The sequence below is a fragment of the Amblyomma mixtum genome, chromosome 3 (genome assembly GCF_055824585.1).
Source record: "Amblyomma mixtum isolate Tamu chromosome 3, ASM5582458v1, whole genome shotgun sequence".
Taxonomy (NCBI): domain Eukaryota; kingdom Metazoa; phylum Arthropoda; class Arachnida; order Ixodida; family Ixodidae; genus Amblyomma; species Amblyomma mixtum.
The window spans coordinates 317,786,454-317,801,673 of NC_143014.1; the positions used below are offsets into that span (position 1 = coordinate 317,786,454).

The 15,220-nt window shown below is 44.0% G+C and overlaps 1 protein-coding gene and 1 pseudogene across 1 annotated transcript; one reads left to right on the plus strand and one right to left on the minus strand.

Moving 5' to 3' along the window:
• Positions 1–2: 2 nt before the first annotated feature.
• LOC149355730 (uncharacterized) lies at positions 3–8,742 on the minus strand (annotated as a pseudogene).
• A 238-nt stretch (positions 8,743–8,980) lies between these two features.
• On the plus strand, positions 8,981–14,848 carry LOC149355731 (uncharacterized). Its single transcript, XM_089576175.1, has 3 exons — positions 8,981–8,988; positions 9,835–11,232; positions 14,707–14,848. The coding sequence occupies exons 1-3, from the start codon at positions 8,981–8,983 to the stop codon at positions 14,846–14,848; spliced, it is 1,548 nt and encodes a 515-aa protein (XP_089432301.1).
• Positions 14,849–15,220: the final 372 nt, after the last annotated feature.

The following is a 15,220-nucleotide window of genomic DNA, read 5'->3' on the forward strand; positions in this document are numbered from 1 at the left end:
TTTTACAACTTTGTTGATCCCTTCTGCTATGGTTGCTGAAGGGCTGACCTTTGTCAGTTTCTGAAAGTCGCTGCAAAACTGAAAAAAAAAATATAAAAGTGCTTTACAAAAAGACCCCAACACATACAAAGCAGTGATTTTACTTTATAATGGCATCAACTGAATATAAGGCAAGGAACTGACAAATGTGCAGTTCAAACAAGCACTCTGACCACACAAAATACTAACATAACCTTATTTCTGGAGGTGTACTTGGGCCTGAAAACTTTGATTCACACACGAAAGAAAACCAAAAGTTATGGTGCTCACAGTTTAATCTTGGCACAAGCACAGCCTTCATGACACAGCAAATGAGTCTTCTGCCCAAATGCATTTGAGCACTAGCTTTTTCTCTACATCAATGTTTTGGAAGCAGTAGCTGACCGTTTTTTTGTACTACAAAAAACATGAGTTCGTAGAAGAAATGTCAAATCTCAAGAAATTTTGAAAGCTAGGAAAGAGGCAATTTTTTGTGTTCTTCCCCAGAAGAATGCAACATTTGGAAAAAAAAACGATAAAGCACATTTTCATTCAACAAACTTATCTTGCAAATCAGAAATAAGTAAAGAATTTTGTTGGCACCAGAGCAAAGCTGCTGCAAATCCTTTTAAGGAAAAGTTAGTGGCAATGCATAGAAAGCAGTTGATGCAAAGCACAGCATCAGTCTACCCAGCATGACATTTCAGTGACTAACGTTCGGCCGCCGATTCCAAGGTCGGCAGTTCGACCCCGGCCACTGTGATTGTATTTCATTGGAAGCGAAATGTAAAAACGTCCGTCTGCTATGTGATCGCAGATGACCTAAATTAATTCGGAGCTCTCCAATACCGCGTACTTCAAAGCCCTGACTTGCTTGAGAACATTCAATCTCATAATCAAAAGAGTATACCGGGGGCACTGAAGTCTGCTTTAGTGGAGAAATGCAAAAGCAATGTGCACTACTGCTGTTTCTGTTGGTGCGTTTGTGCAATTTAGTTCGCAGTGGCCACCAAACCGCACACCATTCAGAGCTCCTCCATGGGCCAATCTCCATACTATATGCAGAATTAGTCATTCTCTACTGAACGTTCACAGACGCCGGTAAGAGCTCATGCCACTGCCAGTGCAGTGGTGCAGCAGTTAAGCGAAAAGCTCCAATGCATTGGCAAGTAGCTCTGCCTGCCGCAAGCACCCATACGGATCATGCGACCCATGTTGCTCTCCTACTAGGAGTGCGCACTTTCTGTTCACACACTTGACACACAGAACACCGCGTCATGAGCCAAAAAATGCTTTCGCATTAAAAAATGGCAGTCATTTCCTCGGCTAGGCGAAGTCAAAACAGCGTGGTAGTTCGAGCTGCTTTTATTGATATGCTTCGTTTTGTTTCACTTGGTTTTGCATCTTAAAACGTTGCCACGCTGAGGAGTGTAGGGTGTGTCTTCCTTCATGGGCTACAACCCCCACCCCACCTGTTACCGTCGAAGCTTACAACCTGATTACCACCTGCGTGGTGGTTCTTGCTTACTATGTTGTTAGTACCTGCCCGGTGATTACTACTTAGTCGCCTGAATGTGTGACATCAGCATAAATTACCCATAGTGCGTCCCCCACTGGAGGTAACGCAGTGAGCCCTGGCTTATGAAACACACCACAGCTAAATGCAGGAACTGCTAGTAGAAGTGTAGTAGAAGTGCTAGCAGAAGTGTAGCAGTAACAAAATTATTGCATCACTATGACGTCATCGCTAGGGAAAAAAATGTACGCTCATGCACCTTTTCTTGCATTAAGGTTCGAGAGCATGTAGGTACACAACGTTTTGTATGCATTCCCCCCGTAGAGCAGCTCAGTGTGCACATTACCGAACTGTGACCAGTTTTTTTTTTTTTCACAGCACAGATAACGTTGGATTCAGGAGTAGCCGACACATGACTGACGTCAGCAGTCGCTTGCTACAAAGACATAGCCACAATGTGGATAGCAGATTCCCAAACAGCTCATTTAGACAAAATTTTATAGTGTGTATAGTGTGAGGTGCTACTGTGCAGAAAATTCAGCTTCGAAATTTGGCATTTTTCTTCAATTTTTCAAGTTTTATTCAAGCACGCACATTTAGTGTGCATCAAAAATTTGTTTTTTGACCAGTCACAGAACCTATATTACTATTTAAACAAATGCTGCCTCACCTAAGAAGCAGCCTAACATAATGTAAATGCTGTCTCTCAAATATAGTAGCAAGAGTTGACTTACCCTTTCAAAGTTCATTAAGTAAGGGTATTTCTCCTTGGCTTCTTGCGGGAAGCCAAGCCAAGGTGGCGGGAAGTCAGCGCCATCCTTTCCTGTATTTGCACTTCATCTGGGAAGCCTTTTCGGCACTCGGACAGAAGCCACTCTGTGTGCATGCTGAAGCTGGTTTCGTCCTCCCCAGAAATATTAGCGATTGTAGCAGCCTGAAAGAAAAAACAGCAACATAACCAACTGTGGCATGAATAGACGTATGCAATGCATATAAACATATACTAATGTTTGAGCAGTATTGTCTAAAAGCTGGTCTCATGTACTGCGCTTTTATGCGATACATCTTCACAAACTGACGACCACCTAGAATTGCATGGGTCACGAAAAAAGCCGAATAGTTGCCTTAACACTTGGCCTTGTTCCCACCTGCTGACTGGCAGCCAACCCACAAAGGACTGTGGCTGAACTTCAAACAACTTTATTAGTGCCCCAAGGCCCCATTAAAAGGGTAGCCTTGATTTTTGTTACCTTTTTGCTGTTTTTGATTTATGGTTCTTAGCCTGGCCTAATTAAACTGATCCAAAATATTTCAATATCAAATCAATGCATCCAAAATATTTAACACCAAATCACAACACTACAGAGCCCAAAAATAAACACTAACACTCTAAGCACATGTGATCACAGAAAAATGTAAATATTTCAAAGCATTAGCGAATTAAAACTGCTCTTTATTAGCTAGCTACACATCATCCTTTTTAATAAAATCGAAATGAAAAAGTATTTTACTGCAGAATGCCCCTCACCAGCTTTTGAACTTTGTGCCGCTCAAGCTCCATTGTAGCTGCTGACACGCTGAATTTTCTTTGAGCTGCAAACTTTGTGCGGTTCTCTCCTATTCGACCATCACTAGGGAGAACCCTTCGTTGATTTTTAAACCTGTAGCGCAGGGCTACCTTCCAGGAGTCCTGAAAATTTTATGAGCAATAAAATATTACCCACTGCGTTCAAATTCAGACATTTATCACAAAGGAATACGCCGAATCAAATATTCAATACGAATTAGAGCATGCAACTTTGCTGAGCAGTGGCAAAGGAAGCATTCTTTCTATACACTGCAAACGCTATAAAAACTGCAGACTGACGCTTCATCAGACATGCATGCATCTTAAGAAGATATCAAGAGAAAACAACCAAAAAAATCTATGGAACTTTCATCATCCACACAAGAGGAGAGGCCTGTGTCAGCACGCCTTCGATCACTCTTGAAGAAGGAACTGCTTTATCTGAACTCTTAAGCTCCTTCGTCTCAGAAATTGTCTCCCACCCTCAGACCTTGTGGTGTCTATAATCTTAGCTCTTTCTGATCGGTATTTATTGTGCATGCAAATAAAACCAACTTCGGTTATTAGTAGTCACTGCATGTTTATCTCGCTTCTGTTGTCTCTGCTTTTGTGCTGCTTTACCTTTGTTTAGTGAACCAGGTAGCCGAAAATGGCATTCATCAGAAGCAAGTGCAGCTGTAGTTGCAAGAACAGCACACATGATAATGACAAGAGAAAAAAGGAAGGCAGGTCAAATGTGCTTCACTGCAGTTTGTCTGCCAACACTGCAGAATGGGAGGGGCTCTTCACTGTGATGGAATATGAATACGACAAGCCGCAAACATGTTGCAATTTCAGTCCACTGAAAGTGCCAACTAAATAATAATGCTGCTACTGTATATTTTAAGCTATCATAAGGAATATTCCCAGAATCACACTATCTAGAATGCTCACAAGAGGCTGCCACCAGTAAAATCCCAATATACTTACAGCTCCACTCCCAACGACGTCTCTCAGTTGTGGATATTTCTGAAGCAACTGTGAAGTGACTGCTGTGTAAAAATTACGAGTTGGGAACCTGAAAAATATTGACAAAATTAACGTTACTGTAGCCCACAAAGATAGTTTATGGCTTTACCTCTAATGCACCGACCACATAAAATATTTGCATAAGCGTGTTTTCACAGTCCACATCTCTGAATTTGCCGAGACAGTGCGCACTCTAGCACAAATTAGCCCGAAAAATTTGGCTACAAATTACAAGAGCATGAAAATTTTTTGTGAATTACCCCAGTTTTTAAACTACCGAACTTGTAGTTATCGAGGTTTTACTCATTCTCCCAAAGAACAGAAAGAAATTTAGAAACCTGGTGGCTACATTTGTGCACATTACTTATGATAGCAAGAATTTTTCAAAATATATCATTTCGTTCCCATTGATCTTAACTCAGCAGTGATTGGAAACCTCACAGTTGCCAAAACTAGAGGGTAATTTACTTACAGCGTGCTTTTCTTCATTTCTGAGAACAGCAAACTAACAATTTTTTTGAAAGCTGGCGAAGAAAGTGGGCTGCCATTGGTGATGCTCTCATGGAGGCCACCAAGAGATGGCAACTTGAAGTTGTGGCCATCGTCATCCGAGTGAGAAGGCCTACAAGAAAGCTGCAGTTTAGAGCTCAGTTCTCAACAGATTGCTACAGGAACAAAGTATCTGTGCCTTCCATCACCAACGGGCTTGCAGAGAAAAAATATTCACATTGGCTGTACTACTGCGCCCTAATTGTGCGCCTTCTGTGTAAGATTGAGTAACATAATGTCTGTGCCAGCGAATCCCAGCACTAAATTCACTGTCAAGGTTCCAGAACTAGTTTAGTATATACATTTGAACATTCTCATGGATTTGTTGGATAGGATTCTAAGGTTAGCCACTATTCTAAATGCAACAAAAGGCCATACTGGATGCCTATGTGAAGCGCGTTGTGCTTCAGAGTATTTATGACGCTTGGACTCTAAAAATCTTAATGTTCAAAGCCAGTGTTATGATGAGGAAAGCAGAATTACATCCAAGCAGAATCTTGGTAATACAATCACATCTGTAACAAATTTCGATATGATTCGAAATCGTAAAAGTTCATACCACAAGTGTAGTGTGTATAAATTTTAAAATCTGAGGTGTAGAGAAGTCTTACTTGAAACTATGGCAATATAAACATGGGAGCGGTGAATGCGCCAGTGAGCAATAAGCATTATCCTGACATCAGCACCGCCATGACTGCTAGTTGAAGAGTGCACACTACAAGCACCAATAAAGTGGGCAGCAGACAATGGCGTTAACCATAGCGGATAGGTGTAGTTTCACTTCCCATGCTACAGTGTATTGTTCATTTGTTTCTGAACTCCCTTTTCCTCCTCCCCTCTCCAGCACAGAGTAGGAGGTTAATATATAGATATGTCCATCAGGCCGACTTCTCTGCCTTTATACACTTGATAAATTTTTCTTTACAACATGGTTAAAAGGCAAAACCAATATTTTGCGATCCTGTGAGGCTCATTATTGAGATTGTACTGTACCACTCAATTCAATGCACTTACAGATTGAAGGACACATCAAGGCCATTTCCCTGCTCATCTCCGCCACTGGCCAGAGTCCTGTCAGACACAGTGGGCTGCAAGAAAAATGCAATAGCTCATTCATCAATTCGAAACTGAGTTGTGATTTCATTGACTACACAGCTACTAAATCAATTTACCTCTGAAGATGTCGGTGCACACTGCTGCTCACTGACATGTGCACGTAGCTGAATTTTGGACAAATCTGGGATACTGTCCTCAGCAGAAAGGTTGACGTATTCGTCAAACGTCTTGTACAAAATCTGGAAATGGCAAATAACAACTGGTTTTTATACTGTGCACGAGTCTCAGGAAACTCCATGCAAGACAAGTTGGTGCGGCGAGGACTGCCGTCACTGCCTCCGTTGCCTAGTGCAGCAAAACAAAGTAAATGTGCAACCGCTGAGCTATGCATTCAGATTAGAAAACATACCAGTAATGTGCCCTAAATTTATTCTGATATGAGCAAAATCACTAATATGCATCTGCATGGTGAGCGATCCTCCACTGACCCCTAAAAAAATCAGCACAGTGGATGAAGTGCTTGTACTGGAATGAAATTCATTTCACCCTTGTGTGTACTAGCATGTAGCCCCCCAAGAAGTGTTTTAGCTTCTTGTTACTGACAAGCATAGATCTATTTTCTTTTTTTTTCTCGGCTATGCTTCCCAGCCGCGGCAAATGGAATATTATGCCTATTTCGGACTGTGCAAGGCAGCGGCGATGACAGCTAGGCTGCACGGCGCGACTGCTAAGACGAAGCCAGAACAAGGAGGAGCAGCAATATGGCAAAGGGCTAACGTGTACAGTCCGAGAGTGACTGCCTGATTAGTCAAACTACATATAAGTACCATCTCCGGGCGAAAAGGACAATTTTGGAAGACTGGGAAAATAAGCTACGAGAAGAAAGACATGGACAAAACGCTTCGACGGCAACGCCTCGTAGCTGGCCGCCGTCGCCCTGAGGTTCATGCACATAGGTTTCGGCCGCAAAGACCGAAACGCGACTGTTACTGTTACTTACAGTAACATCAACCATCGCCAGAAATAATAGCACAGCTCAGCAGTGCCACTTCTCGTAAGGTCATAGTAAAAATAATAACTGCTGCATGTAATCCTTACACATAAGTTGCGCAAAAGAACACGAAGGAAGAGTACAAAATGCGCCATGTGCTCTTACACAAACAAATGTAAAAGCTACAGCTCGGCCAGCAGTTGCCAAGCGGAACACGACGCGAACCAGGCGCGAAACATATATTCCACTGCAAAATGTATAGCTCTCGCCCTCACATGCCATGCCTCTCTTAGCGATGTAAACACCATCCGGATTCGAACATCTGGCGAAAAGCCTCTTATCGGCTGCCACCGTGATGGCTGTTGACTCGGCTGTTGACCCACAAGACGCGAGCTCGATCTCTGCCGCGGCGGTCGCATTTCGATGGAGGCGATATGCTAGTGGCTCGTGTATTGTGCGATGTAAGTGCGCGTTAAATGAGCCACAGGTGGTTGAAACTGTCCGCGGACCTCCACTATGGAGTCCCTCAAAACCTCGGTCGCTCTGGGACGTTAAACTCCATACACCGCCACTATATAGAGTGCAGCTGAAAACAAGCAAAGGACCACACGTGCACTTGCCTGGAACGAGCATGACGCCAGGTCCAATTTGCCGCCAAGAACCGGGCACGCGCACACTGCGTCTTTAAGTGCGCTGAGGGTGTCGCCGCGTGTACATTCTTGCTGCACCAAGGTGAGGTACGTTAACTAGGCAACGCGGCATCGCGGGGCAGAATCGTACGCACGCGGTTGCACGCACTTCCAAACAGCAGGCTCTGACAGATGCAGCAACCTGTTGCAGCGGCGACGGCACCAAGAAGAAAACAACACCATGTGACCGTAGCAAAACAAGAGGTAGTCGCGAAACTTCTCACACACAGCATGCAAAGAATATTAGCAAATTAAATAAACTTGAAAATATTAGGACTACACCGATGTTTATGCCATCTATAGCTAAAACAAAAAACACAACTGCGCAGTTTTTGCGGCAAATTGCGTTAAGTGTTTTACAAATCCGTCCATAGGTGTCGCAACAACTTAAAAGTTTTAAAATTGATAGAGAACTATGGAACTAGTTTGAGTCTTTACTGAGAGGACTAAGACTCCCAATAGGCCTTGCGAAAGCGAGCGTGGCCAGGGCGAGGGCCTCTCCCGGGTTTTCCTTCCTACATGCTTGCGTTCTTTTCGTTCTCGAAAGGCCGATCATGGGTTGGTGCGTTGCTCTTGGGCAGTGTCGTCGGTGTATTAAGGCTCAAACTGCGCAGGCGGACTTGCAAAGCTAAGAAGATCCTAGCAGTACCGCCTTAGAAGGGATACAACTAAGGTAAGCATCGTGAAAGTCAACTTTTGCTCCTATTTGCGTTGAAGCCATTTCGTACGACCCCAGAGTTACCGTGTTTACTTGCATATTGGTCAATTTGGTCACATTCATCATTGTCATAAATAGCACAACCGTGCGAGGCATGCTATAGGTGGGTGTTTATTGCTTTCCATGGCCTGTGGTTCCACCCCCCCCCCCCCCCCGACTCCGCGTTTCCCGCGACGACGCCAACGACGCCCCGAAAGCGCGCTTCAGCGAGCGCCTTCTTGCCCGCTGCCGTTAGGCCGAGAGTAGGGAAGTGCCGCCTGCTTTGTGGGATAAGCGGCAGTCGCCCGACCCGGGGACTTTCAACCTGCATGCCGCGGTGGCTCAGTGGTTAGGGCGCTTGGCTACTGAGCTGGAGTACGCGGGTTCGAACCCGAGCGCGGGGGCAGCGTCTCGATGGAGGCGAAACGCAAAAGGCGCCCGTGTACTGTGCGATGTCAGTGCACGTTAAAGATCCCCAGGTGGACGAAATTATTTAGACCTCCACTACGACACCTTTCCTGTTTCAGTCCCTCCTTCCTTCCTTCCCTTACAGTGCGGTTCAGGTGTCCACCGAGATATGCAAGACAGATACTGCTACCTCTCCTCAAAAAACAACCAACCAACCTGATTGATAGCAGCCTGAAAATTCATGGAGGAGCTTCACTGAGGGTCCCACCTTTCCGTTTCCATGTTTGTAGCCAGTTTGGCTGAAAAAGAGTTTCAACAGTGTGAGTTAAGAAAAAAAGAAAAAGTCAGGTCTGCCTGTATGCAAGTAAATAGGGTAGTAAGTAAAGTATTTTGCTATATTGCAGCATGGAAAAAAGCAAACAGAAATGTAAATTATGCATGTTCTGTTAATTTTATTTTTGTGTTCATGTGCTAGCATACAATGCTCATGTGAGGTTGAGTGTTACCTCAGTCATGTTGTGCACAATTTGGTTATTTGTATGACAGCTGTGAATTTTGTCAGCAGACAATTACTACATGCATATAAAGGAAGTTGGCCATTATTGCAACTAAGGAAAACATAGCCAGATGTTTTTAATTTTTGTTTTGGTGAATGGAAATATGTGGTGTAATAATTTTGCACCTCAAAAATAATTGCTTGGAAGGTAGAAGAAAAGATAATCACGTGCTGTTGGTAGGAGCTCAGCACATGGCCTCCTTATTCAGCGAATGTCGCGGGAAATGTTTGCTTGTCTTTTTTTGCTCTATGAGGCATTTACAAAAATGAAGATGTGATTAGCACTCGCACACAGCGGCTTGCTCATGGTTCCAAAAACAATTTCAGCTGATAACAGAATTCTTTTTGTATTGCAACACCATAAATTCATCCATGAAAATGATTTGCTTCCATGGAGATTTCTAATCCATTCCACAAAACGGACCGGTGTTTACATTGACAACTCTTTTTGATGGGCAATAGAAGCCACGAAAAATTTTTTTAAACCAATCATTTGTCTTTTCAGATGCCAGGAATCTTTATTTTTATTTATTTACAATACCCCTAAGGGCCCTCGTGCGAGGGTATTACATAGGGGGGGGGGGGGGCGATACAAGCATAAAAATATGGCACAGGAATTTGAACAAAATACACGTAATAATGAATTAAAACTAGTAATGTACACAAATAATAACAACAAACAACACAGAATAAAATACTCAGTAAATGCACATAATACAACAAAAATATCAAATCTGTTAGTCCATGGTTTGCTTTAACGAATGCTGAAACGATTGTAGGTTAACCTCAGTCCGCTTCTTTCGTTGTCCACGATGTGCCTGTCACCAATTCTCCTTAAAGACACTCTTTAGGCACCTGCGCACTGCCCATGGCCATGAGACAAATTGGGTGTATGGCTTGAGTGGCTGCATGCAAACGTTTCGCCACTTCGTTTCCTACAAGAAGCATGTATACCGAAAACATGCTTCTTGCTTGGGAGGAATATGCTCCCGTGGCATTGTGCAGGCGGCGATGGCACGAAGTGATACAAATGCTGCACCTGACGTGCCTCCAGATCATGAAGAACCCTTAGACGGGGAGGCTGAACAGCATGACTCCAGTTCAAGTGACTTTGGTTATCAACTGGCAAAGCTACTTTTCAAGTGGAAGGAAGGAAGGCGGCTACCTGAATCCACTGTGCATGAGTTAGCCAACGATATTATTGATTTCGTGGAAACCATTGCAGACCACCAGCACACACAACCTCAAGACGGGCCAGCCATCAGCGTAAAAGAAATTTGCGAGCAGCAACTTGACCAGCTGCGTACAAAATCTGGCCGAACAACCTATTGGAAGGCGCATTTTCCACTTGTTGAATCCCGTACTGTAGTGTTGCATGGAAGTGACACCATGGAATGCGTTCCTCTCTGTGAAGTGCTCAAGTGCATTCTTGAACGTTCAGAACTTCCAAATGAGTTCAGCATTGACTCCTGTACAGATGGTTTTATGCATTCAGTATTTGATGGAAGTGCTTTTCAAAACCATGAGTATTTTGCAGGCAATACAAGTAAACTTTGCTTGCAATTGTACAGTGATGAGTTCGAAGTCTGCAACCCACTGGGCAGAAAGAGGGGAAAGCATAAAATGACAGCTGTCTACTTCTCAGTGCTAAATTTTCATGCAAAGTTGCGGTCAGCACTGTCAAATATTCACCTCATACTACTTGTCAAAGATAAACACATAGCCACTTATGGATTTTCTAAAATTCTTGAGCCATTCATCACAGATATCAGGACACTAGCAAGTCACGGCATAACTGTGAATGGAAACCTTGTAAAGGGATCTGTCTTCATTTTCACTGGTGACAATTTATCTAGCCATAGAATTGGAGGCTTCAAATGTACATTCAGCCAAGGAAGAATTTGTAGGTACTGCATGGCTCTGCGGACCGAAACTGACTATAAACATTTGGAAGGTGATTTTGTGCTTCGCTCACCTCAAGGGCACAAGCACCACTTGAGTATGCTGAGCGCAGGGCTGCCGACTCTGCCATTGTATGGGGTCAAGGCGCCATGTGCTCTTTCGTGCCCTGGCTTTGATCCGACACAACACCTTCCACCAGATATAATGCATGACCTACATGAAGGGGTCCTACCATTTGCTCTGCGGCATATAATATCTTCATTAATTGAAAAACGGTTCCTTTCACTCACTGATTTGAACAAAAGCGTTTCAGAATGGGTTTATGATCCACATGACATCCGCAACAAACCAGAGCCCATTGCTAAGCCATATCTTCAAGGAAAAGCAGTTTTAAAAAGGGTCGGCAACACAAGTATTTTGCCTCTTTCGCTACCTAACCTTTTTTGTTGGGGATAGCGTTCCTTCAGACAGTGCAGTTCGGCAGCTTTGCCTACTTCTCCGAGAAATTGTTGATGTCGTCATGAGCCAAAAAATTCCTGCTTCACATGTTGCCTACTTGCAAAGGAAGATTCATTTTTTTTGTCTTGACTTTAAGGAATTGTTTCCATCAGCATCACTTCCGTGTAAAATGCACTACCTTATACACTACCCTTCAGATATAGAGAAATTTCGACCATTAAGCCTGCTATGGGCTATGCGGTTCGAGGCCAAGCACCAGTATTTTAAAGATATTGCTAGAAAAATACGGAACTGGAAGAATCTCTCTCACAGTCTTGCAATGAGGCATCAGTTCTTGCAGAGTTTTTTCATTTGCTGCAGGTGATGACAATCTCCCCGTAATATAGGCGTGAAGAGTGTGCTGTATGAGCATCTTCCTCGGTGTGTTAAAGAGTTCATAACTGAGAATAACCTTGAATCCACGAACACATTGGTTGTCAAATCTGTAATTGTTGATGGCAGGACATACAGTGCAAGATGCTGCCTTGTCAGAAGTGTTCCAGAAGATAGTCTCCCAGAATTTTTACTTGTGTGTCAACTATTTTATGTGAACAAGGTGTTATTGGTTATGGCTAAACTGCTCGAGACTCTGTTTTGATGAGCATTTCCATGTATATGTTGTCAGTCCTGTTGAAGAGTACAGTGTTCTGACTTCATTTTCAGAGTTTGACATAGAGCCGTTGTACATGCGGGAACACAAGGGCCGGAGTGTTGTAAACACTCGCCATTCATTGTTTTGAGTCTTAATGCAACAGGACTTGCTTAAGCAAAACTACAACATTGAACTGTATTGTCTAACTTCATTTGTTATGCACACTTGTAATTGCTTGCATCCTACTAGTTTTCAGGTGACAACTGTTTTTGTGAGTCATGCACAAAACTTCACTAATGACATTGCGTGCAATAATGACAGATGTCAGCTTTGTTAGATTTTGGGAACCTATGAAATCGGAAGCAGAAGTTGTACTGTCCACTGTGCAAACATTTATCGCTTGTATTTGCTGCTACTATAAATTACATGAGTAATATGTACACATAATCGCTATACATTTTCAACAATAAGGAATGACAAAGCAAACTAGTATTTTGCAAGGCAAATAAATATGTATTCTGTAAAAAGGATATTCGCTGTATTTCTCGCCTTGTTATTCGTTTAGATATTTGGTTATATCTTGATTATATCTATGTGTACATTAATAAATATACTCAGTTCCATGCACACCCTTTTCAGCACTTCAGCACCCATTAGTTGTAGCACCGTTCTTGCTCCCTCGTTTACACCCTTCTGGTAAATGCACCCTTTGCTTCCTGCTCGTAGGGTGCTGCAGATCAATAGGGTGCTCAAAGGGTGTGAAATAGGGTGTAAATTTATGGCGCACCCTTTTTTGCACCCTTAAGGGTGAGAAATTGTTTAGTGTGTAGATACGTGCGGACAAGATTCAAGCAGCAGCGTGCTCAGATTCAAGATTCAAGCAGAAAAGAGAAGAGGCAATGGAGGGTTTACGGAATGCCAAAGAAGTGGAGAGATGCATGTGTACTTCGGATGCATTCTTTGAAAGTGTATGTAGGAGGCGCCACCTAGGGGGCTTTATTTTTCTATACGTTTTTATTTATCAAATGAATACACCTTATGAATGTTTTTATTTAAAACTAACAGATGTAGCGTTGTACAAACAAAGTAAGTACTTTGTACTCAAGTAGTCTTACTGGCAAATCATAAGGCTATTACAAATTATTTTCATAACAAAACGAAATATTCGGTCAGCTGCACATTTTTCGCACAAGGTGCACAACGTTTACGTTTTTCTTTTGTGTGTGACGGTTTTTGGGCAACTTAGCTTCCTGAGGTGCCGTATTATCTCATTGTTGCATCTTGTTGCGAGTCGGTCATCCGTTGTCTTCTGGCATCTCGGCTCTCTTGCGCTCCGACATGAGTCCCAAGTCGCCAAAAATATATCGTTCAAAAAGAATACGAGGAGGTTTTGAAGAAGCACGGCGAGTGCCGGTCAAATCTCCGTCTGCGCGCTTGAAGACTCGCGCCAGCAAGAGGTCAGGCAGCGAAGCTTCCGACGTTAGCACCCCTCCAATCCAGCTACCGGCCGGAGCAAGCAAGCGACCTAGGAGCGAAATCTGCACGGCCGGCTCTTGCACCAGTAGCAGCGTACAAAGTGCTTCGTCGCTACTGCCAGACTCGACGGTATCTTCTGCGCAGGGTGATCTGGACGAGCCCGATTTTTCGTCGGAGAGCAGCACACATACCGCAAGCGGAAGGACAAGTGACTATACCTCGTCCTCGGACAAATCCGATGACGAAAGTGTGTCCCAGAACAGCCCAGCGGTCAGTGTGGAATTAGGCGGGATTCATGAAAACGCTCGCGGGCATTTTCATAACTACCTCTCAGCAGCACAGGAGCTAGCTGCCATAGCTAGGGAACACAATTTGACCCACGCATGCATATATGATATGCTTGCTTTCTGCCGTTGGCGTGGCATTGCGGAGCTACCTAGAGACGCAAAAACCATCATGCAGACGCCGTGGACAGCTCACCTGGAACGCTGATTCCTTTGCTCATTTCGGCCTTGCTGAGGAAATTCAGCAGGCGGTTGGGCAATTACCTGTTCCTGCAACTATCAATCTTCAGGCAAATATCTATGGATTGCGCCTGCATAATGATGTTTGGAGAATGATGTTTGGAGTAGCCAAAATGGAGTAGCCAGAATGATGTTTGTAGAAGCCAAACATCATTCTGGCCGATACTATGCAGAATCACGAATTTTAAGGGGTCCACACCATTCATGGTGAGCGCGTACTGTGGCGCAGGGAAACCGCCCTGTCTGCAGGAATACTTTTCACCTTTTTTGGAAGAAGTCCGCAGCCTTACATGCAATGGAATCATCGTGAGAGGGGTTAACATCAGCGTGAGCTTAACAGCTGTCATGTGTGATGCCCCTGCGAGAAGCTTTGTCAAGGCCATCACTGGGCACACAGGATACTATGCCTGTGAAAGATGTAACCAAAAAGGCCGTTACTTCGAAAACAGACTCACTTTCCCTGACCTGAATGCTCAGCCGCGAACCGGTGCCTCATTTCGGCTCCAGGGTGACCAGCGGCACAACACAGGTGTTTCGCCCTTTACATCCTTCTATATCGATAGGGTGGAATTTTTCCCTACCGAATATATGCACTTAGTCTGTCTGAGTGTCATGCGGAGGCTCATGAGAAACTGGGTGTGTCAGGGACATGGTGCTAGATTGAGCGGTGCTGACCGGATTGAGCTCAACAGGCTGCGCGAAGCAGCCGCAGGCTTCCCAAGCTCCTTCCAGCTGAAGCCAAGGGGGTCGGAAAAGCCAGACCGCTGGAAAGCGACAGAGTTCCGGACATTCCTGCTTTAAATGGTACCCACAGTTCTCAAATCCATCCTTTCTGACGAGCTGTACTAACACTTTCTACTTGTGCATGTAGCTGCTCGCATCTTTGCCTCTCCAGAACACTGCACAGCTCTGAACCAGTTCGCAAAGGATCTCCTCAGATACTTTCTGGAAGAGTTTGGCAAGCTGTACGGAGAAAAACTGGTTTACAATGTACATACACTAGCTCACTTCGCAGAACAGTGCTTGAAGCACGGCCCCGTTGGGAGTTTCAGTGCTTTTCCGTTTGAAAGTTACCTTAGGAAAGTGACGAAAATGCTGCGGACGACTACTAAGCCTCTCGTCCAACTGAGCAGAAGGATATCTGAAGTAAGGCATTGTGTGCGCTGGTGTACA